Source organism: Hemicordylus capensis, chromosome 6 (genome assembly GCF_027244095.1).
Source record: "Hemicordylus capensis ecotype Gifberg chromosome 6, rHemCap1.1.pri, whole genome shotgun sequence".
NCBI lineage: Eukaryota > Metazoa > Chordata > Lepidosauria > Squamata > Cordylidae > Hemicordylus > Hemicordylus capensis.
The window spans coordinates 54,603,131-54,628,221 of record NC_069662.1 but is presented as its reverse complement, the minus strand read 5'-3'; the positions used below and the strand labels follow the sequence as shown (position 1 = coordinate 54,628,221).

The following is a 25,091-nucleotide window of genomic DNA, read 5'->3' as shown; positions in this document are numbered from 1 at the left end:
CAATCGCCACGTGGTCATCTCTGTGCAGTACTGTGCATTTCCAGTACAGGGGGCAGAGTTCTTTTAAGGGCAGCAGGGCTCTGTATGGCCCCCACGACAGCTGAGAGGACATGAGGGGGTGTGCACAGCGAGCACTGGAAGGTGAGGTCCTTTCCCTGTAGAGCTCTGTGGGGAAAATGCTTGAAAGCACTACACTTCGCTGCACTCTCTGCATGCCTTCTCAGCCATCTCAGCAGAAGTACAGGGCTCTGCTTCTTGTAAAGGAGCCCCCCTCCCCGCTGGAAGCATACAGTACTGTGTGTGGAGATGGCTGCATTGAGTGTGATCACCTTTATGTGGTTCCAAAGGAGCCACATTCAACTTTGGATGTGTCAAAGTACATCTCTGGTAACCAGGCCTTGAAGGCAGTGATAAATGAAAGGAATTAAATGTGTGAATAAGAATATGCACACTCTTACAAGTAAGATCCTTCAATTGCAATCATTTCATGAGTTCATTCTTGAATATTCAGAGATTATTGAAAGAACCTTGTAGATAACTTGGTTCAGTATGTTACAGCTATCAAAAAATTAAGAGCAATTAGCAGAACAATAATGTAATGGTCGTTACATACCGTTGCCCAGACCAAGTTTTAATGTGTGTAATGATGTAACTAGTTGCACTGGAATGTGGGTGGGGTTACATCTCCAGATGTGCATTCAGAGGCTGTTTAAGTCCCCACAGGAGGACAAATATAGAAGAATAAGAAAGGGAGGGAGGAGCGATGCTGGTCCCTCTACACACACCACTGGATCGTATCCCATTTGGGGAGGGCTAGACAACATCCACCACTCTTGATTCAGTCCACCAGTCTTGATTCAGCAAATACAATGTGTCCAGAAGTCTGCTTCTCTTTGAAGATCCCCTTATCTGGATTGGGATGTGTGTATACACAGTTGTGACTATCCATTTAGAAATGAAGTAGCAGAAAGGGAGATTATTTATTTATTTATTTTAGTAAAGAAGGCATAACCTCCCTAAATGCCTGCCAGATGGGTTGGATGAGGGATAACAAACTGAGACTGAATCCAGATAAGACAGAGGTACTTATTGTGTGGGGTTTGAACTCAGGAGACAGTTTTGGTCTGCTGGTTCTGGATGGGGTCACACTTACCCAGAAGGAACATGTATGTTGCCTGGGAGTGCTTCTGGATCCAAACCTCTCCCTGGTGTCTCAGGTTGAGGCAGTGGCCAGACGTGCTTCCTATCGGCTTCGGCTGATATGCCAGCTGTGTCCATTTCATGAGATGAACAATCTCAGGACAGTGGTACATATGGTGGTAACCTCCAGACTTGACTAATGCAATGTGCTCTTTGTGGGGTGTATATAGTCTGGAAACTGCAGTTAGTACAGAATGCGGCAGCCAGGTTGGTATCCAGGCCATCTCGAAGAGACCGTATTACTCCTATATTAAAATAACTGCAGTTGCTACCAATATGTTTCAGAACAAAATACGAGGTGCTGGTTATAACCTATAAAGCCCTAAACAGCTTAGGCCCAGGATATTTAAGAGAAAGTCGTCTTCAGTAGGAGCCCCATCGTGCATTGAGATCATCCAGAGAGGTTTTTCTGCAGTTGTCACTAGCTCTTCTGGTTTCTATGCAGGGACCTGCCTTCTCTGTTGCTGCCCCTAAACTCTGAAATGTGCTCCCTGCTGAAATAAGAGCCCTCCCCATCTCTGACAACTTATAAAAAGTCTCTAAAGACACATTTATTCATGCAAGCTTTTAACTAGACTTGTGGTTTTTAAACTGTTTTAAGGTTTTAATTTCTGTTTTATTTTGTTTTATGTTGATGTAAGCCTCCCAGAGACGGAAGTGTGGAGCTTTGTATAAATATAATAAATAAAATAAAAATGATTAAGAGTTACTTTAAGTTTCTCCTCTACTAATTTTGGAGACCTACTAATGTTAGAGACTAAAATGGGTACAATAAAATTAATATATTTGAGGGTAAAAACTGTTCCACCCCACCCAACACACACTTTTTATTTAGTACATAGTTAATTTATGGAACTCTTTGCTACCGGGTTGTGGTGAGTGCCAGATTTGTTGAGAAGAGACATGTTATGCTTCAGAAGGAGGAATTGCAGCAAGGGAGACATTCTTCTTGTATTGTGGTCTTGTCTGAAATTGAGTGGAAGGATATCTTGCAGGTTTTAAAAGATGTTGACCTACCAAGATAGCAAATAGTGGTCAGCCTTGGGCATTAACCTTTATTAGAAATAAGGCTCAGTTCAAAGCTGTATATATCTACTGGTGGGGGAAAGTGTCAAATTTGGCAAATTCCTGACTCTTGATTTGATTATATAAAACATGGAGAGTTTTAAAACTACTTAAATTGACACATTATCCTCATTTCAGGGAGAGTAGGATGAAAAATAATGGATTTGGGGATAAAATTAACATTTTTGTTATTAATCAATGTCTTTTAATCAATGTCATTTGTTTCTAGTTTTGATTTTTACCAGTGTTCCCTCTAATTTTTCTCATCAGTGAGCGGAATAAGGTTGATTCTGGGCAGCAGTATCAAGGGGGTTTGTGCACATATGCATTATCATGTGCCACTATAGATACAACACGTGCACACACACACAAATACTGAAGGAAAGAAGTGCATTTTACAATTCTATTCTATTTATAAAATTATAATATAAAATAATATTTATTCTATTTATAAAATTGGAATTTATAGCTTTATAGTGCCAAACTAAGTATGCTAACTTTTGGTTTGAAGCCAAGCTCTTAAAATTCCATAAAGACAAAATTTATTCTGTCTGAGCTTTTCTGAAAGTAGCATCGTCTTGATATAGTGATTGGTTTTGACCTGTGCATTAGGCTCCTGCTTGCTATACACTATTATCTTCTCTGTCACTTATCAAAATTTGATCATCCAAATTTGATCATTCTTGGAGAATAGTGCTAGATTCCCTCAGCAGACAAGATCTAGAATAACTGGATCACATACAAACAAAAACCTTCAATTAATTAAGAAATACATTTATAGCTGCTTTCATTACTTAAAAATTCTGAATATTATATTTTAACTTATTGTTCTCAGCAGAGTTTTGACATTCAATGAACTCAATAATAGTTAAAGTATGTTCAAAATTTTGCTGAAAAATATTTTTTGGCAGGGACGGACCTCTATTAAAGTAATGGAAACAGCCTTGAGGATATCAGCTAAGTGCGAGTCCCCGTTCTCAATAAGATTGTGTGGGGACGGGATGTCCTGGAAAGGCAAGGAAGTGTCTGGCATGCAGAATAATACTCATCTTCTGAACTGTGGAAATCAACGTTCTTGTAGTTTTAAGGTGCCATTTGAGCAGAGCTAGAAACAGTTCACATTCCTTGAACTGTTTAAAATGTTAGGTGCACAGACATTTTCCAGATTTCTGGGTAACCACAAACATGTGATTTCTCCCCCCCCCATCCCTAATATAGGATGCCTGTAGATTTAATGTTGCTTATTTATACATATAGAAGATCTGGAACAAAAATTCACAAATTTAAGCAGAAATATTTTTTGTTATTTTAAATTTTTTTCATTTTATGTCCTGCTCTTCCTCCAAGGAGCCCAAAGCAGTGTACTGCATACTTAAGTTCCTCCTCACAACAACCCTAGGTTAGGGTTGAGAAGTAGGTTAGGCTGAGAGGGAAGTGACTGGCCCAGAGTCACCCTGCAAGTATCATCATCTAGCTGTGTGTGTGTGTGTGTGTGTGTGTGTGTGTGTGTGTGTGTGTTCCATCAACTTCACAATGCCTGGACTAATACAAACCAAATTGAGTACAGTTGTAGGGACACCTCAACAGTGTAGTTTGTGATGATATCATCATGGAGGAGGCATGAATGTTTGAGGTGCAAGTGGAAACCTATTTGGACCAAATTTGGTACATTTGTAGGGGCTCATATAGGGACACCTCAAAGATGTAGTTTCTGATGATGTAATCCTCCCCGATTCAAGATGGCGGACATGTGAATGTTTGAGGCACATATGGGCTAACTTGTGAACTACCAAATCGATCTGGACCAAATTTAGTCCAGTTGTAGGATTAGTGAAAGGAAAGTAGGGAGATTAGTTCTTACCAGAATAACTTGTTCTTTAAAAAGTTGCTGTTTAAAGAATGAGAATCAGAATTGTGCAACATTTACTATGTAGGAATTCAAGCATGCAGAATACAATATAAGCGTCGTGGTGAACCAATCCAAGCAGCTATAGCTGGGTGATGTTGTATTTCTAATAATCTGTTTGTGTTTCCAGAGTTCCAATAGGAGCAGCTTGGAGTAGAACAGATGCACTAAGCACAGCACAGAGATTTGGAGTCTCTAATGCTGTCATAACTAACTTGGAAGTGAAACTCTAGCCCTTATAGCTCTTGTCAATTTTCACTTCTTCCTGATCAAGCAAATTTCTTTTGAAATGGCATGGGAGCTCAGTAAAGCTTTTAAAAAAATATATGCCCACCGAACTGAAAAGCTCAATTGTACATAAGCAGTTATTATGCAGCTATGAGCTCCCCTTTTCCAAAGTGGTATGCAGTTACAAACAGTAGGGCTTGCTCCTCAAACGCATCTGTATGTGTTTGATTTCAGCAAAGCTGCCAGATCTAGCCACAAATATTTAAGGTGGTTAGGAATAGTCTGCCTGAAACTACTCAAATCCATGGTTTTGCTGCTTAAAAAATTCTCTCTTGTGTTAATAGAACTGGTTTTTTGTGATTCTTTTGGTGGGGGCGGGGGGAGGCTCAAATATCATCTGTTTGATGTGCTATTTGGAAAATAGAAGTCTTTGTAAAAAGTTTGAGTGCAGTTGTTAGCCAAGCTATGTTTATATAGTGTCAAACTACTACAGTTTATAATTGCATTGGTTTCTCAAAAGTATGTAGAATATGTTTGAGCGACCCTTTTAAAGCTTTTCTATAATAAAAGCAGTTATTTCGTGACTTCGCTTCCCAACCTTAATGTTATGGATAGCTCAAACTGCAAAGTACCCTTTCTCCCTCCCACACTCATGCACATTCTAACCTCTTTGATGGAAGATCTTTGTACATTATTGGTAACAAAACTGAGGTCCAAATAAAGGTTTGCCCTACATGCTTTATTGTTCTCTTTTCCTATACAGCATTACATTTGGAAAGGTTTACAAAGATTATCTTGTGGTTTCTATTCTAATGAGGATGTAGTGATGGTCTATGATGACCAGAAAATTGTTTTCACTTCTATATGGCATTGGGAAGGGAATGTTGTCTCTCCCCCAACCCCCACTTCCTTTAGAACTGCAGTCAGGGATAGGATCGGAATGGAGCTATATATCCTTATCTCCAGACTTTCGTTTCCAACATTCATAGTGGGTTTTGCACATTTCTCTTTCCATCCTAGCAAGAGACTGATTTGGAAAGATGGATGGATGAATGAATGAATCTTTATTTTGATCACTGACCAGAGAAAGGAAGAAAAACTAAATAATACTAACATAGTGCTAATCTAATACTAATCAAACAGTTTAAGTATAACAGCAACACATTTAAATATAGTAACAAATATTCCAATCAACTTATCTTCTGTTGAACTTTCCCTGCTGTAAAACAAAACTTTGCTACACTTAACGATAACATATTCATATCAGATAAAAGATAACTTACATAAAACTTATCAGAACACTCTGGATAATCTTTTTAAGGCAGCAAATAACTATGAATATCATTATAAAAATTGCAGTATAACAAAAAATGAGCTGTTTCAACATGTAGATGCTCTTCCCAGAGCAGCCCCATCCCATGAAGGGAATATCTTATAGTACTCACATCATCATCATCATCATCATCATCATCATCATCACCATCATACTTTATTTCAGTCATTGACCAGAAACGTTATCACATACAGCAGAATGTAATTTACATAAAATATAACAAAATTTAGCCACTGTATTGGAATATTTATAATTAAAAATTGACAATAAAATTCTCGGCCTTTTGGCTAAGATCAAGTGTAGTACTCACACCTGTCTCCCATTCAGATGCAAGCCATCGTGGGCACTGCTTAGCAAAGAGGACAATTCATGCTTCACCAGCTCTCCTAGTAAAAAAGCTTTACAATATTTGAGTACAGTAATCTGACCAAGGTATCTGGCAAGCTTAATGGTAAAAGCTTGAGTGCCCAGCAGCACAGACATGGTCACATGGCTCAATTCTATTTGCTGCTCCATGTCATCCACTCACTGTTTAATTTTTAATCTAGCCCTATCATGCCCCACTGATGCAAGAAAGTCTAAGGAAAAGCCGTAATGACATAATTTCCTTTCTAACGAATGTTTCCAACAGTCTGAATACGTATCTAATAATACCGATGGCCAGTAGGATAAAAATTTAACTTTAACCACAATTCAGAAATACTAAGCCACTGACCCATGTCTTTTTTGTGACACCCACTTGCAAGCAGAGTCCTGCATTTGTGACACAAGGTGATGTCTGCAATAAATGGTGTCCAATAAATGAAGATCCTTATGGTTCTGTGTAGGCGAGAGTCAGGGCGGTCTAACAGGCAGAGGCGCTGGATCCCTGTCCTCTGGAGCATCCAAGAGGGGATACACTAGTTCTGTTGAGCTTCATGTTTTGCAGGATTTGTATATAAAGCAGTTTGCCCCCCCCCCCATACAGTTGTGCATGGGACTAAATATAATTTGACTGCAGCAGGGACAAATTGAGCATCCTTGGATCAACAGAACATTAGAGCAGCCCTTGTAGACTTCTGGGCATTTTGAAGAACATGATTTAAATGTGCTCTTTTACTGCCCAATGCTTGCACAACTACACCAAGCTATTTGAAGCAGGTAACCTGCTACAACCTATGATCATTCAACAGCCATTTTCTTATTGTGGGTCTTTTCCCAAATGCCATTATTTTTGTTTTATCTTAACTTATTTCTAATGCCTGCTGATCACAATACAAAGGGCCTGCAAGAATTGCCTTAAACTAACTGATGTCTGGGAAAGCAGAACAGCGTCATCCACATAAAGCAAAATCGGTAAATGCCTATCAGCCAGTTTGGGCGGATGGTATCTCAAATCCTTCAGGAGGCAAACAAGAGAATTAATATACAAATTAAATAGTATCAGTGCCAGAATACAGCCTTGTCTGACTCCTCTCTTGGTTGAAATTTCTTTCATAAGATGTCCTAACAAGTGACACCATGCTTTCAAAGACGAATCTTATCGGGATGTGCAAGGAACCGGTTTGGTGCTCCTTTTCTGGAGCGCTGAACCAGTTTGAAATGCCAGCGTTCAAGCTGGTTTGGAGGCCGGGGGAGGGTGCCTCTTACCTGCCCATCCCTGCCCCACTGCTTTCCCCTGCCGGTGCTCTCCCAAAAAGTGTGGGTGTGAGGCTGCACCATTCCTCCTTGCAGCCCCGTTCAGCATCACCACACAAATGGCTGATGCTCAGGGATGAGCAGGTAAGAGACACCTCCCGTCCCTTAAAGTAAACCCCACACCCTCCTGGGAATGCACGGAACTGGTTCCATGCACATCCCTAGAATCTTTATATACCTTATTGATTAATGGAAAAGACGGCAGTCAGTTGTGGAGTCCAGCAACTTGCGCCGTAATTTCTCCCTGGAGACTGAGCCAAAAGCACTCTTAAAATCCACAAAGCAGTATACAATATATTTGGTTTCATGAAATGCTTTTCAGCCAAATGCTGTAATACTAGGGCTTGATCTATAGAAGAAAGGCTGGCCCTAAACCCAGCCTGTTCATCTGCCAAAATTATCTTAATCGAGTCCACTAACTCTTCATACAAATGCCTAGCATAGATCTTACTAGGAATGTACACGAAGTGCAATTCAAAGTGTGATTCCTTGCACCTTTAAAACAGAGGAGAGCAGGTGCATACCTGCTCTTCTGCAGCTTGCTACCACTTTCTGAATCGGTGGCACTCTTCCCAGCTATCTTTACGCACTGGTGGCGCTCTCCCCCTGCTGCGAAGCCAGCACGCACATGGCCTCTGCACATCAAATCGTGATTCATGCACATCCCTAGATTTTACTCACCACACTTAGTAAGCTTATGGGACAGTAATTGGCAGGATTGCCTCACTTTCCTTTCTTATAAACGGGAACTATTATCATAGTTCCCCAGTCTTTTAGCACTTTGGCAGTAAAATAACTTGCTGTAAAAGAGAGACCAACATGGGCACCCACCAGTTTTCCCTGTAATGGGATTCCCAGATGTTGCTGATTACAACTCCCAGAATCCCCAAGAAAGAGCCATTGCAGCTGGGGATGCTGGGAGTTGTAGTCAACAACATCTGGGAATCCCTGTTAGAGGGAACACTGGTGCCCACCAGTCCAAATTATCTCTAATTGTCTCAACTGTTATCAAATCATTTACAAGGGTTTTGCCTGTTTTAAATTGCTGCACCAGACCCCTCCTGTATTCTACCAAAAATACCACAGGGCTCTGTGGTCGCCAGGAGTTGACATCTACTCGACGGCACTTTACCTTTACCAGGGAAACTACTTCTGATGTTGTTACTGGTGGCCATTTTGGTATGGAATACTTGTCTAACTCAAGAATAAATTCATCGACCTCTTCTGCGGCATACAAATTACAAAAATAATCATCCTCCCAAATTTTAGGTGGGATATGACAAAAATTGGGTGAGACAGACCATAGTAGGATGGTTGAATTTTGATAAGTCGCCAGAAGACCAAATAATTGTTTGGGTGTGCTGCAGCAATCAGTTGCTACCATGATGCTTTTAAGGCATTTGTCTTTTCTTTTTTTGGATTTTAACAGTTGGTATTTCCTTTTCTGGTTTTAAAGCTTTTGAGGATGATGATTTGCTGAACCTTCTCTATAAGCTGAGCAAGTTCCTTCTTTGCATTATAGCATTCCTAATCAAACAATTTTCTAGACAAATGGGCTGCATTTATAACTTTTCTTGTGCTAAGTGATGTCAAAACCGGCCTTAAGACCTGAATTAAATTTTCATAATGGTCTAAAGTACAATGTCTCATATAATTTGCCAAAACTGCAATATGCACATTTTGCAACAAACCCAGCTCAAAGGCTGAGGTAATCTGACCCCTTACCCTCTCAGACTGCCATACTCAAGTGGGTTGAATTTTCGCCACAATGTTTAAATTTCTGGTTAACTCAAAAAATGGCTGCCTTTCAAATAGACTAAGATGTAATACCCCAGGAAAATGATCAATATCAGGGTGATTAGCAATTGATGGTCCAAATTAAGCTAGTAGGTTTCATGAGACCATAATATAATCACTCATGGATATTTTAGATCCAACCCAATAGGTGAATTCTCCAGGGAAATCATCAGGTGCTAAACCCTTGAGCAAACCCTTTTCAATCTGGCTTCCGCCCTGGGTATGGGACTGAGACTGCCTTGGTCGCTCTAGTGGATGACCTACGCCGGGAACTAGACAGGGGGAGTGCGTCCCTGTTGGTTCTGCTGGACCTCTCGGCAGCGTTCAATACCATCGACCGTGGTATCCTTCTGGGCCGCCTCTCGAGTATGGGAGTTGGAGGTACTGCGTTGCAGTGGTTCCGGTCCTTTCTTGGGTGGAGGGTCCAGAAGGTGGTGCTGGGGGACTACTGCTTGGCTTCATGGCCATTGGCCTGTGAGGTCCCACCGGGTTCGGTCTTGTCTCCCATGCTGTTTAACATCTACATGAAACTGCTGGGAGAGGTCATCTGGGGACTTGGACTGAGTTGTCAGCAATATGCAGATGACACTCAGCTCTATCTCTCCTTGTCATCTGATCCTAGGGAGGCGGTGGATGTCCTGAATCAGGGACTCTAGGCCGTGATGGGTTGGATGTGGTCTAATAAACTGAAATTGAATCCGGACAAGACGGAGGTACTGTTGGTCAGTAGGAGAGCCAATCGGGGTGAGGAGATTTTACCGGTTCTCGATAGAGTTGCACTCCCCTTGAAGGAGCAAGTACGCAGCTTGGGGGTACTACTGGACCCAGCTCTGCTTTTGGAAGCTCAGGTGGAGGTGGTGGCCAGGGGTGCCTTTGCATGGCTTCCGCTAGTATTCCAGCTGCGCCCCTTTCTCAAGCAGGCAGATCTGGCCACAGTTACCCATGCCTTGGTCACGTCACAGCTGGATTACTGTAACACGCTCTACGTGGGGCTGCCCTTGAAGAATATCCAGAAACTGCAGCTAGTGCAAAACGCGGCAGCTAGGGTTTTATCCAGAGCTGCCCGATGGGAGCACATCACACCCATTCTGAAAGAGTTGCACTGGCTGCCAGTTCGTTTCCGGGTCCAATTCAAGGTGCTGGTTTTGACCTCTAAAGCCCTTAATGGTTTGGGCCCAGGATACCTGAGGAACTGCCTGCTCCCAAGGGTTGCTGCCCACTTGACGAGGTCATCTGAGGGGGCTCTGCTCCAGGTGCTGACTATGAGGGAGGCCCAGCTGTCGTGCACTCGGGACAGGGCCTTCTCTGTTGCGGCAATATTTTTATTGTCATTTTATTGTATGTTTTTTAACTTCCGTAAACCGCCTTGAGATTGCTTTTAAAGAAAGGTGGTATATAAATCCAACAATAAATAAAATAAATAAAAATGCAACAGCAGTTTGACAATTTCTTGTGCTTTACAAAAAGCTGGAGAGTTTTTTAAACTTCTGATATGATAGATCATTTCTATCCATTCTTGCATTGAAGTCTCTTGCAGTTATAGTAAAGGCTTGCGGGGAAGTACACTGCAACCTATTTACATATCCCTCAAATGTATCCCAAACTTCTTTAATTTGTGAACTCAAACTTATTGGTGGTATATATACATTTATCAGAAGCAAACTGGCATGATTAAATTTTAATCATAATCTCCATTGCATAGCCTTCAGAAGTTGGTAACTTGTCGATTGATTGTGGTGCAGTAGAAGCTAACAACCCCAAGCCTCCACATAGTCTACCCCTCCCCTTCCCTGCCATAGCCCCCAGAAAAAAGGAAGAAAACCCATCTAAATATGGTTCCTCATCAAGCCAGGTTTCCTGTACAAATATAAAATCAAACCCCGAAATATAGTTTATAAATGACACATCCTTGACTCTTGACCACCCCCAATCTGTCACATTTCAAAAAATAAAGGTTAAAGGCCACAATGAGGGGATAGAATGTCATTTAGACAAGGATAAAGAGGTCACAACGGTTTGCAGTCTCTCGCTTTTTCTTTTTTCGTATCTAGGAGGTCTAAACCAGGGCTGCTCAACTTGGGCCCTCCTGCAGATGTTGGCCTACAACTCCCATAATCTCTAGCTATTGGCCATGGTGGCTGGGGATTATGGGAGTTGTAATCCAAAAACAGCTGCGGGGCCAAAAGTGAACAGGCCTGGTCTCAATCATTTTGATTGAAGTAACTCTTCAGTAGAACATCCTCTTCTCTAAGCTGTGATTGTGCCACCAGCAGAGTCCATATTCAACATCCTAAAATCAGGAGCCTCCTGATCATTTTCCCATAACCAGGAGCGGATTAAGTTTTTTGCCGCCCATAGGCAAAATGTTTTTGCCACTCTTTTACCTTAAACAAAAAGTTTGCCTTCTTAAAAATAAGGTTAAAAGAGGGGGGGACTTTCTCCTCACCCACTCCACCCTTGCTGCAGCAGCCGCTGCCCACAGAAAGGGACAGCACAATTTTAGGAGGGGCAAAATTTGTTGCTCCTCAGATTTTGCCGCCATGGGAAAATGCCTGCTCCATTAATCCACCACTGCCCATGACAACAACCTAGCCTGCTTCAGAAATTCAGAATCAGCGCTAACCAGATGTTGGACTTGCATCTCAGCTATGACAGCTCTGACTATCTGTGACCAAGGAAGCATTAGTCTCCAAATTTAAAGCTAACACAGATGACAAGGATACAAGTAGGGTTTCCTGGTTTGCATTTAAATGGGAGACTGCATGTGAGCACTGTAAGATACTCCGCTTAGGGGATGGGGCTGCTCTGGGAAGCACGTAAAGTTCCAAGTTCCCTCCCTGGCATCTCCAGGATAGGGCTGAGAGAGACTCCTGCCTGTAACCTTGAAGAAGCCACTGCCAGTCTATGTAGACAATACTGAGCTAGATGGACCAATGGTCTGACTCAGTATAAGGCAGCTTCCTATGTTCCTACCTCTCTTCCCATTTTTAGTCTCATTTCTTAAATCATTGAGAAATAGAAGTCTGTCTCCCATGTTATCACTTTGGCTCTCAGATGTTATACTCACCATGTCTCAGACTGTTTTAAAGATGCTTTCCATATCCTCAACTCTGGCCAGTAAGTTCTCAATCAGATGGCCTTGGGCCTGGACAGAAAGTACATTCTCATTTGTCTGCCTGCCCCTAATTGCCTTCCTTTTGAAGATGCTTTATCAAGACAACTGGACACAGCTTGTTTTGGACAGCCACCCAAAGCACCTGACTTCAATCTCCAGCATTTGTTGATGGAATCTTTTAACAAATTTAAAGTAGTTTTTTAATCTTTATTTTTAATTCCATTTTCATTTTTTATCTTCTCATGCTACCAAGTCAGCCGATCTAATTTTATTATTCTGTCACTAAAGGCACTGGAGTTATATCAAAGAATACTCTTCTTGGAAAAATATCTGGACTATGGCCAAAACTGATTTCATTTTAATTAGCATAGTTGGAAATATATGCTGGTGGGATGAGAGCAAAAAGCCTTCTAACTGCAGGTCTACTAAGTAATACTTCATATGAAGATAAATTAATATAGCTGATTTGACAATTCAGAAGCTGCCCAAGAGTTCGTTCAGTATTTCATATGTTACACCACCTCCCCAAATTTAAGATACTATTAACTATTATGAGTGTAACTGGTTTAGTTTGCAATATTTCTAGAGCCAGAAGTTGTTTGCTTATTTAGAGTCAATCCTTGTTTTATATACACGGATGGAATTGGGAGTAACTTGATTTTTGCCCCTCCATTTAGACTGCAACTGTGTTTGACTCAACACAACATATTTCCAAGCTCTCTTTTTTGTTCCTCTAACATGCTTTTAATTACGACTAGTTTTTCCAAAACTACCGTTAGCCTCTGACATATAATTTTCACAGTTTGTGCTCTTAATATGTAGCATGAAACTGCTGTCTCAACTGGTTGGAGCAACGGTATTCCAGGTTTCTCACCTGAGTTCTACTCATGCTCATTGGATGCCAACAAAGTCTCCGAGTTTATCTTAACTTTTCAGCCATTTCCAGGCTCTCAGCTGAACAACAGTCCCTAAACTGGGTCCAATCCAACAGGTTTCTTAATACAAACAGGGAAAGAGCATTTTCCCCAATAGTATCAACTTTTTCAACCACAGTTAAGTCATGAGCCCAGAAACGAAAGTGAGGCAGTGTATAAAGTGTGTGTGTGTGTGTGTGTGTGTGTGTGTGTGTGTGTGTATGTATATATATATATATATATATATATATATATATATGAATGAGAACAGAGACAGTATTTCCCAACAATTCATTTTCTAAAAACAGCAAAGTCATTTGATGTTTCAAATGTATCCACAATACTCACCATCTCCTGGAAATTAAAATGATTTCCCATCTTTGCTTGTTTTTGGAGTCTTGTTCTCATATCATTGGGGCTGTTTCGCTCACGTTTACTATTTTTCTTTCTATTTGCCATCTTGCAGTAAAAAATCCGGCACACTACACTGTATTTTCTAGTTCAGTAAGAGCTCCCAAAATAACAATAATACAAAAGAGAGGGAGAAGTAATCAGTAAACTAGTTCATTTAAAACTTGCTGCTAAATATTCAACCCATGAGGCAAAGGAAACAGGAGGAGTCAGGAGAGGGATGGGTTTTAAGCCAGTTTCAAAAGCTGCTACCTCATTGCAATGTTAACTCTTTCCCTGAGTTTATAAGGAAAAACTGCCATTTTCCTATTTGCCAAAAGACAAATTGCTGATCATCTTTGCTGAGCCACCATGTTAATTGCACTTCTCATCTAAAGGTATAATCTTGTAATGCTGGCTTTTCCAAAGGACTCCTGCCCTGTGGTCTAGCTTAGCTTAAGAGAGGTAGCATTGAAAGTACTTACCGTATGAACGGAAGAGGAATAAACTTCACATTGCCGCAGAAGTAAGCTGGTGAGCACTCATTGTCTCCGCAAAAGGGCACTTAAAGTTTCAGGAAGACACCCATGCTGAATAGAATGCCCACATTGTTTTTGTTGTGTAAGTTTTCCAGAGCTCATTCTGTTTGTACAATCAGTATCTTGTCTTTTTATTATCCTATCCCAGAATTATCCCTTTTGCCCGGCCTGTCCGCTATGAAGATGTGCAACAGAAAGCAAAAACAGCTTTTGGGCAGCTGCTGGATCTCCATTACATGAATAATGAGGTACCAACATATACAGGTCTGGGGGTGGGAGGAATAGTGAAAAATCTTCTTCACTCCCTCCAAAGTCCTTGAGAGAGGTGACGTTTAGACATAATATAGATTTTCAGATGACCAACTAATTGTATTGTATTGTATTGTATTGCCAAAATAAAGGGCCTATTGAGAGAAATTTACAGGGGTGTGTGGGTATATGTGTATGTATGTGTAAATATCTACACTTTCTATTGGTTCCTTTTTCAGGGGGGCTGGGGAGATTGGATCTTCACTCTTTGTCCTGGATTTACACAGCAGTACCATCAAGAATAGCTGTATCGGAGTGAGAAGCCTTAACTATTGGTTTCCTCTCTCTCTCTTTCTCCCTCCACCCCTTCTTTCTGGAAACATGAAACACATTCTGGGAGCACTTAATCTTTTTTCACAGATCACTGTGTAGGGGAAATGCATGGAAAAGCAGCCTATATCAAGCAGGGGTGGGACGAATGTCCCCTGCCTTTTAAAAATCAACACTACCTGAAATCTCTGTTTATATGAATCCCACAAAAGGAATATTGTAGCCTGTTTTCTGCCTGAGTCTACTCATGTTTACTTGGAAGTAGGTCACACAGAATTCATTGAAGCTTATTTCTGAGTAAGAGTTCATAGTATTTCAGCCCAGGTCCAAGTAAACTTCTGAACTGAGGTTCTTTCACTGTGTTTAAACCATGCAAACCTTTTGTTACCATGATCAATTAAAATTTAATAATGTACCTTTACTAACCGTCTTTGTTCTTGCTCTACAGTTATCTATTCCCTTGAAAAGTCAAGATGATCTTGATAAGGCAATAGATCTTTTGGACCGAAGCTCAAATGTGAAAAGCCTTAGAATATCACTGCTGTCTCAGGACAGAAACCATGTGAGTAAAATGCAATGTATGCACTATAACCCATTGCCAGTTAAGCAATACCATGCTGCCTAGACTGCAGTTGTTCACCCCACCCTCCATTCTGCTCAAAGCAGCAACAAATGTTCTCCCTAAAACATATACTTTGTTTTGGGCAAAATCCCTTATCTTGCTGACTCACTAAGCCCTAAGAATGGAAACTTTCCTTCCTACCTTGAGAGCCAGAAACAGAGATCCATTAATTTGGGTTAGCTGACATTTGTGGTTGCTAACTACTCTGCTGCTCCCACAATTTGGATGAGATGCAGGGTCTTCACTCTGAAAAACTCAGGACTTTGAAAACACCCGGAAGCAATGTAGTAGTGCTACAGGTTGGGTATTCCTTATCCGGACATCCAAAATCTGGAATGCTTCAAAATCCAGACACTACTCACTTGCTCACAGATTCCCACTTTTGCTGCTTTTAAACATGCAGTCAAAACTTACTTAGGCGAGTGGGGGTTGCTGGTATGATGGTCTCTCTGTTGTTGGTGGCCAGTGAGAGTGGAGGCACGCTTCCCCGCCTTCTCCACAATAGGCCTGCGGCCTTATTGTCACCCACCAGGGCGCTGGCAAACATGGGCTCTGCTGTGGTGTTGCGGGCGGTTTAGAGTGGGCCCGCAGGGCGGGTAGCCGCGACCCCCTCAGCACTCATATGTGAAGCACTCTGGGGGGTCTTGCCATGCAAATAAAAGGGCCATAATGGAGGCAGCATAATGGAGGCAGGTAGGAGCAAGGAAGCAGGGTGGGGAAGAGAGACTTAGAGAGAGAATTAAAAAATAAAGACTTAGAGAGAGAAAATAAAAAAATAAATACAATAACCTTTCATGTTTAGACTTGGATCCCATGCCCAAGATATCTCATTATGCAAATATTCCAAAACCCGGAAAAGTCCGAAATCCGGAACACTTCTGGTCCCAAGCAGTCCGGATAAGGGATACTCATCCGTACTTCCAAGTCTCCAATGCCCAGCATGAGGTTAGAGACAAGACCCTCCCCATCTCTCTCTTACTTTGGGCTGAGGCAGGTGCCACAAATGTGCTCATCAGAGTAAAAGATATGCTTGCAGTTGGTGAGTGATAATTTTTAGATCCTTGACTAGAAAGTTACCTGTTTTTAATGCAGGGAGGAAATGGTTAGGATACCAAATCCCATGGTGGATGCCAGAGTTCTACTTGTGTGGTGAAATTCTGGGAACCCATGTTTTTCTGCCAATGAACCTCCGTTATTTCTCTCACCAGCCACTTCTAAAGCTGCTGCAGGCTCATACCCCCGGCTCAAGATCGTCACAATATTCCACACCTCTGCACCACATTTCTCAAGTCCAGGAGCAACATTTTGCATGGACCACCAAATTTTATGATTGGAGCCCTGAAATGAGTTGCAGTAGACCACTCAGATTGTATTTTCAGTCATAGTTTGATACTGCTGTCCTTTTTTCCTCGGCTGCCTATTGATGTCCTTCTGTTTTTTAAAAAGTAAAATGCTACATGCTTCAAAATCCAAGATGATTAAATCATGTTGGTCTCTCTCTGTTTTCAACAGACCAGTTCATCATCATCCCATTCTGGAATGCCAAAGCAAGTCAGAATCAAAACTTCCCAGTCTGTGGGAGATGTGAACACTGCCTACCAGCCAAATGAAACCAGGAGCAGGCACCTGTCTATCAGTGAGTACTAGAGGCCTGACAACCAGAGTTCTTCTGGGTGGTCTCTGTCTGTCACACAGCTGGGCTCCATCTGGAGAGTGAAGGCCTAATCAGGAGTTTGCAAGCTTCCTCTTCCCTCTCTTTTCAATTGTAGATCTTCCCCTTCTATGCTTGTGAGGTCACGTGGCTTGCCCTTTCCTCCTCAGTTTTTTGTTGTCCGGCAAGAGATCTACATTTCAGGCTAGTTGGAGAGTGTTGTTCTTGTTCTGTGTTTTAAAAAGAAAAAAATAGAACACAGATGTTGCCTTTGGGTTTATCTTCTCTTTGGTTCCTCAGAGTTGTTCTCTCTCTTTCACCTTTTACGTTTTTATTTTCTTTGTCAAAATCATTTGTCAAAGACCACTTTCAAACTGTGCACCAGTTGCAGGGCTAAATTTCCTACTACAGATGGCCACCAACTTTGCCTCATCTGCCTTGGGGAGGCCCATATCATTCAGTCTTCCATGCATTGCCAGAAACTGATGTGGCAAGCACACCAAAATAGTGTCTCTAGACTACAGGCTATCCTCTGGGAGAGAGGCCTTTTCTACCTTTCTGTGGACATTGCGGGTACTGACTGTTCTCTGGAAAAAAATTTCATTAAAGAACCTATAGGTACTGACCCTCGGACCTTGCCAATGGAGCATGCCCCAGAGGCTCCAGTGTTAAAAGCAGTTCTGTTTACTGCTCCTCAGTTGGAGCCCATGGACCCTGCTCCCTTGGGACCAGCATTACACAGGTAGCTGCTGCCCCCACCATGACCATGAACACGCCAGTTTCAAAACCAAAAAGAAAGGAACCACACTCTGGTCAGGAAGAGCTGCTAAAAGAAGTCGGTGCCACCCCCAGCACCAGATGGTGCAGCCATTAATGATGCCGCGGTTCAAATGCAGGAGAGTCAGATCCCTGTAACCAGACCTCAGAAAAAGTCATTTAAAAAGTAACCAAGCATCTCTTCATGGTACCGAGAACCTCCTCAGCTTTGGTACCAAAACCTGCCTCGACACCAAGCAGCACACATGACCTCACTGTTCCACAAGGCTCTGACATTCCATTTTCTGATCATGACACCTCCTCCAACTTGGGCACAACTTTGATTACCTCCTTTTCCTTGTTATGGAGGGAACGTTCCCCATAGGTGGAGAACCCAGTTGCTCCCGCACAAGAACAATGCAGTTTTTCTTTTCTTGAGATCAGTACTGCGTAATACCACCTCGGGATCGAAATGGATACAGTTATTATGGAGACACATGTTCTTAATCATCCTGCTCCCTAGACAGATATGGCTTTTTCTTTTATGATCAGTATGACCCAGTCGATTGAGATCGCTACTGTGGTAATGGTCATGAGACAAGGAGACATCACTCCTGGCATTACAGATACCCTGACTAGAGCGCTTATTATGCCAGAGCCTATTAGGTGAATTCACATTCTAGATCCCACTCTCCTCACTATTGTGGGTCTGTGGTATTGCTTCTTTGGTGCAATTGCTCACCTCCACAAAACAACCAGGAGGAAAAACCCAAGACTGCTCCAGTTGCTTTACGCCAGCCTGTATCTTCCACTAGCACACTAGTGTGAGACACATCTTTACTGGATTAGTTCTGTTCAACACAAAACCGATAGACTCTAATGCTGTCAAATCCTCTAAGAAACATCTGCCTGATTCACTGGATGTTGTGGGTCCGACACCACCAGATCAGATTCTTCAGTCCATAGACTCTGACCCGGATTTAGGAGAGGAGTCTGATACCTTGGACATGCCAGACCTGGCCTCAGGCTCTACACCATCTGATTGGGTTGAAGACCCCAAATCCCCATCACCCTCAGAGGACCTATGTTCCTTTGAAGAACAGATTTCTAAGATGGCAACAGCTTTAGGACTTCAACTGAAGTACAAAGTGAAACCTTCCTCAAATCCCATCTTTGATCTCATAGATGCTGATGTCCAACCAGCAGTAGCTCTACTCATGAACCCAGCTTTGCTAGAGATAACCCGGGATTGATGGGAGAAGCCGTCTTCGGTCACTCCCATTTCCAAGATTGAGAATTTTTATAGAGTACAACTGGAAGACTGTCCTTTCTTTCAGAAACATCCAACTCACTGTCCTAGAAATTCTCCCACTGCTTATCAAAGGAATGCAGTTTGCCTCCATAAACTTGGAAGACATGTATTACCACATTGCAATTTACTCACAGCACAAAGTTCCTGCGTTTTCAGAAAGGCTCTCAAATGTTCCAATTAGGAGCCATGCCTTTTCACTCTCCCCCCCACCCCCAAGAGTGTACACGAAGTGCATGTCAGTGGTGATTGGACATCTTCAAGAGCAAGGAATCCAAATTTCCCAATATTTGGAAGATTGGCCTTTGGTGCAGTTAGTCCTACGATGCTCTGCAAAGACATCTGGCACTACTGCTCCATTGCTTAGGTCTAAAGATCAATTACACGTAGTCCCATCTACAACTGACCTGCAACTTACAATTTTGGGGAATGATGTTTGACTCTGCACGTGCAGCCATTTACCTCCCATCAGAGCATATGGGACACATAGGAAATTTGGCTTGTTTACTCCACAGAAGATCTCCACACCCAGTGAGTCAGATCCAGCATATGTTGGGGCTCATGGCATCAACTACTATAAAATCATGCATGGTGTGGAGAAAGTTAATAGAGAAATTTTTCTCCTCTCACATAATACTAGAACCAGGGGTCATCCCATGACACTGATTGCTAATAGGTTTAGGACTGACAAAAGGAAGTATTTTTCACACAATGCATAATTAACCTATAGAATTCTCGGCCACAAGATATGGTGACAACCAACAGCCTGGATGGCTTTAAGAGGGGTTTAGATATATTCATGGAGGATAGGTCTATCAATGGCTATTAGTCTGAGGGCTGTAGACAAGTTGCAGGGGAGTTAATAAATGCCTCTAAATACCAGTAGCAGGGGAGTAAGAGCAGGGCATGTTCTCAGCTCTTGCCTGTGGGCTTCCCAGAGGCATCTGGTGGGCCACTGTGGGAAACAGGATGCTGAACCAGATAGGCCTTCAGACTGATCCAGCAGGGCTGCTCTTATGTACTGCCTGTGGCTCGGCTACACTGAGGCAACTTCAACTCTGGTTTATAGATGCTTTCAGCCCCCAACACTCACATTACAACATTTTACACTTCCCATTCAAAGTTCATCAGTCCCTTCTCTGATTGATCTCTGACCAACCTATTGCCGTCCATAACAATGCAGAAGAGCTTAATGTGTTCAGCACCACAGATGCATCTGACACTGGATGGGATGCCCATTTCAAGGGCCTTCAGATAAACGGTGGATGGTTCCCTTGGGAAGTTGCCCATCATATAAACTATCTGGAACTTCTGGCCGTATACAAGGCCCTAAAAGGTTTTTGACAAAGCATTTCTGAATGTTGTGCAGATTATGACAGACAGTACAACAGTAAAGGCGTATATAAATTGCCAAGGGGGCACAGGTTCTCGGACTACTTGAACTAACTCTTTACGTTTGGGAATGGGCACTTAGTCATTGTACTTACCTTTCAGCAATTCATATCCAGGGCCACAAGAACACCATGGCAGATCATTGGAGCAGGACCGCCTCACTGTCCCACACCTGGAAATTCAACCTGGTCATTCTCCAGAAAATATCCGGGCTGTGGGGAAAACCACAAATAGACCTCTTTGCAAGCACGGAAAACCATAAACGCAGGAGGTTCTGCACAAGAATAAGACTCAGCAAGGGATCCCTCAGGAATGTTTTCACACTCACCTGGAATACACACTATGCTTACCTGTTTTCTCAGATTCTGTTGATCCCTCAAATCCTGCAAAAGATTGAAAATGACAGGACACATTGCATACTAATAATGCCCTGGTGCCAAGATGCCATTTGTTTCCTTGCTTCCTACAGCTCTGCCAACAAAACTTCCGCCAATTGGCTTACCATCCAGCTCTTTTGACATAGCATTGGGGAACCTTGATCCATCCAGATTTCATGTCTCTACATCTAACAGCCTGGAGGATCTGTCCATTTGGACATTGGATATTATTACAGTCTTACCTGTATCTAGGAAACTAACCATTGTCGTGTCCTACAAGGCAAAATGGAAAAAATTTACACAATTTGCTCAGAATCATAACTCAGCTCAACCAGCCTCAGCTCTTTAACCTCTAATCCTTTCATATTTGTTGGAATTTTTTAAAAAGTCTGGTGTTTGTGGCTTCTGTAAGAGTTCATTTGGCAGCCATTACAGCTCATTGGACAGAGTCTAACTGTCCCTAATTGTTTACCCTCCCAGATGTGAAGCAATTCCTTAAAGACCTGGCCTATCTTCACCTGGATGCCCTGCTATTTCACCTTCGTGGGACCTCCTGCTTGTCCTCACCAGCTTAATGAGGAAACCTTTCACTGGTGAATATCTGCTTTCTGACTTCTAAGACTGTGTTCCTAGTTGCGATTACTTCGGCGTGAAGTGTTGGAGAACTGTGGGCCCTCTGAAGTGATGCACCATACCTGAACCTCCATCCAGACAAGGTTACATTGCAACCGGACATTTCTTTTCTCCCGAAGGTTTTCTACTCTTCTCACAGATCCCAATTGATATCTTTGCCAGTGTGTTTTCCCAATCCTACCTCCAATTAGGAGAGGTGCTGGCTTTCTGTGGACATCTGCAGGGCTCTTGTCTTTTTTATGAGCAGTACTTTGTCCTTCAGAGATTTGTCTTTTTTCATTATGGACAACCAAACAAGGGACATCAGGCGTCCTAACAGTCCATCTCAAATTGGATGATCCACACCATAAATCTGGTAGTGGGGGTAAATCCCCCCTCATCAGTTAAGGCACATTCTACTTGTGCACTAGCCTCCTCTACAGCCTTTTCCAAGGATTGTCCTTGGATTCCATTTGTCAGGCTGCTATATGGGCTACTCCTACCTCCTTTATTAGATTTTATGTGCTGGATGTTCGGACCAAGGGAGATTCTGCCTTCAGTCATACAGTTTTACAATCCATATTTACCTGACTCCATTACTTGCAGAGGTGCACTAACCCATGGACCTTGGGGACCCGGTCCAGTCCTCCAAGGTCCAGGAGAGCCTCCAAATGGCCGGGGCCAGGAGCCTTTGGCAGCTGAGCTACCCCACGCCCACCCGCCAAATCCCTGCTTTTTTTTTTTTTTTTTAAGTCTTACTGCGGCCAAGGGGTGGCTGCTAGGGGAAGCGGAGCAATCCTTTTTCCTTCTCCCCCCTCCCTCGGTGGCGGTGGGGTGGGAGCAGGAGACACACTGGCCCCATCCATTTGGGTCAGCGTCTTTAAGCAACTGCAAGGCACGCTTGCGCAGTTGTGATTGTCTCAAGTCCGTGACGCCGGCATCTCTCCTGCTCCCACCCAACCGCCGCCAAGGGAGGGGGGGAGAAGAGAAAAGGGCTGCTCCACTCTCTGCCCCCAGAGCCACCTCTTTTTTAAAAAAGGCGGGGCTTTGATGGGGCAGACCCCCCAAGGGAGGTTTGGGGGCCCTTGCAGCTGTGTGGTCCGAGTGCCCAAATTACCTTGGTGTGCCCCTGATTACCTGACAGGACTTGAGAGTCTCTGCTGCCCTGCCTCCAATAACAAATATGCACCTACTACCTGTCCTCCGCTTTCTTTCAAGTCACATGTTTCCCTTAATTCCCTGCTTCTCTGAAAGCAAAAGACTTGTATGTGCCCACATTTTTTGTATATAGGAAAACCTATCTGCACAAAACACAGAGAAAGTAGTTTTCATTCCCAGGACTACTAATTCTCATCCTCTGTTCTATTTTTAATATCAGGAATGTGGCCCAGAATTTGTGAGGAAAACATGCTGTTCAGAATGGGAACAAGATGCAGACAGAATTTTGTCCTTGCAAAAACTCACTCCTTTCTAGTAGCTCTTCCAAAAAGTGTTCCCTGCCCCCACACCCTATTATTTAGACATGCGCATGCACACACACAAACCCTGGACAAGTTTGTTTGTTTGTTTGTTTTTACATTTATATCCCGCTCTTCCTCCAAGGAGCCCAAAGTGGTGTACTACATACTTGAGGTTCTCCTCACAACAACCCTGTGAAGTAGGTTAGGCTGAGAGAGAAGTGACTGGCCCAGAGTCACCCAGATAGTATCCATGGCTGAATGGGGATTTGAACTCGGGTCTCCCCGGTCCTAGTCCAGCACTCTAACCACTATACCATGCTGGCTCATGTTCTCTGTAGGAAGCATTATCCACATGATGTTAATCATCTGGATGTGAGAAGAATTAATTATGCTATGGTATCAGCTAGTTTTATAGCTAACATATCAGATTTTAGGGAGTCAAGTATGCTGCTACCATTTGCTCTACTGTCTACACGCACACACATGCACAAAATCTTGTGGCACCTTAAAGTCAAACAGATGTGTTATGGCATAAGGTTTTTTGGACTAGACCCCACTTCATCAGTTGCATGTAGTGTTGTTTTCAAATATATGTTTACACTCACACGGATATAGAGCGGGGAGGGAAGGCAACGTTCAGAAACCAGTGGAAAAACTCTTCAGTCTTCCAGGACAGTCTACTACTGACTTGAAAGTCACCATTCTCCAAAAAAAGAATTTCAATGGGAGATTCCAGTGTGAAATTGCTGATCTAGAATGTATCAAATTTCATTCTGTTTACAACTCAGTTGGAATGTGGATTTTCTTTCACACTGCAGAAAAGGATCTAGTTGTCTTAATGGTCAGTGAATGCCAAGTTGAACATGAGCCAGAAGTATGATGTAGCAGCTGAAAAAGCTAATGCAATTTTGGGCTGTGCTAATAGAGACATAGTGCCAGATCATAAGAAGATCCACTCTTCTCTGCTTATGATTCCATATTAAATTGACATAGCAGAACTAGGAAGATTGTGCGGCCTGCTGTGCTGTATGATTATAGTTAGATTATATATGTAAGATTGTTTGAAAGTAATGTCATTAAAGCTGTAACTCTTGCATCTCATTGTCTTGTGGCCCTTCTTGTTTACATTTCCCCCTTCTATATCTCGGTGTGAGAGAGGCAAAGGGGAGGTGTGGTGGTGGCGGTCGTGGGGGAGAAATAAATCACATCCGTTGAGATATCTCTGACTTGACTCCCTCTCTGTGAAATGTGTAGATGTTTTCTAAATGCCCACTTCTTTGCCATATTGTGACTTCAGTTGTAATCCGTGATCGGGCTCACTTCCTCAAGTGAATTCTTCTGTATGTGAGATTTGAGATCACTAACATGGATTAATCCGATGTGCTGTTTATGATAACTTTTGGAATTAGTTTTAAGACAGCCCTATCCCCAGAGGTCAGTATAGGGATGATAAACATGAGCTACATTTATATGCCCAGGACATTTATTAAATGACTGGACAAACTCTGAAGATGACAATAACTGGCAATATGGGAAGGAATTAAACGATTAATCCGCTTTATATGGTGGCTATGTAGGGTACTGTAGGAATATATGTGAAGTATAATGTAAACTGTGTTAAGAGACTCACAGTCTAAAAAGAAATACAAGGTAGACACCAGCAACAGCCACTGGAAAGATTATGTGCTGGAATTGGATAGGAACAGCTGCCCTCCCCCTTCTAAACATAAGAGTCAGAGCTTTGAAAGGTGCCTCTTTGCGCAGCTATCAGGGGTTCATGCCCTGCTTTTTTATTTCCTACAGGAATCTTGTTGATGGGAGACAGGCCTAGAGGGTGCCTTTGGCCTGATCTTGCAGGGCTTCTCTGATATGCTTCCATGAGGTGTACTTTTTTTTTTTTTAAAGGATTCTGAATTTTTCTTAAATATGAAAATGTTCATGTTTTATAAAGGTAAAATAAACTACCACTCATTATTTGGAGAAAGGAAAAGCATCTCTGCTGCTTCAGTTGAGAAGCAGACCTCTGATCTGAAGTTTGAGTTTTAACTCCTTTAGGGAAAGTATTGTATAAAAACTAAGTAGGGGTGGATATTACAATAACTGGTGATCTGTAAAGGGGGGAAATGATAGTGCTGGTTTCACAAGCAGTTTTTCACAACCATGATCTTA

The 25,091-nt window shown here is 42.4% G+C and overlaps 1 protein-coding gene across 1 annotated transcript in view; it reads left to right on the top strand.

Annotated features, from left to right (window-relative positions):
• Positions 1-25,091, top strand: part of MAP3K3 (mitogen-activated protein kinase kinase kinase 3) — an 85,444-nt gene that overhangs the window by 36,022 nt on the left and 24,331 nt on the right. The window contains exons 5-7 of the mRNA XM_053266300.1: positions 14,313-14,412; positions 15,192-15,305; positions 16,878-17,001. Coding sequence (XP_053122275.1) covers positions 14,313-14,412; positions 15,192-15,305; positions 16,878-17,001 — 338 coding nt within the window. The remainder of the gene's footprint in view (positions 1-14,312; positions 14,413-15,191; positions 15,306-16,877; positions 17,002-25,091) is intronic.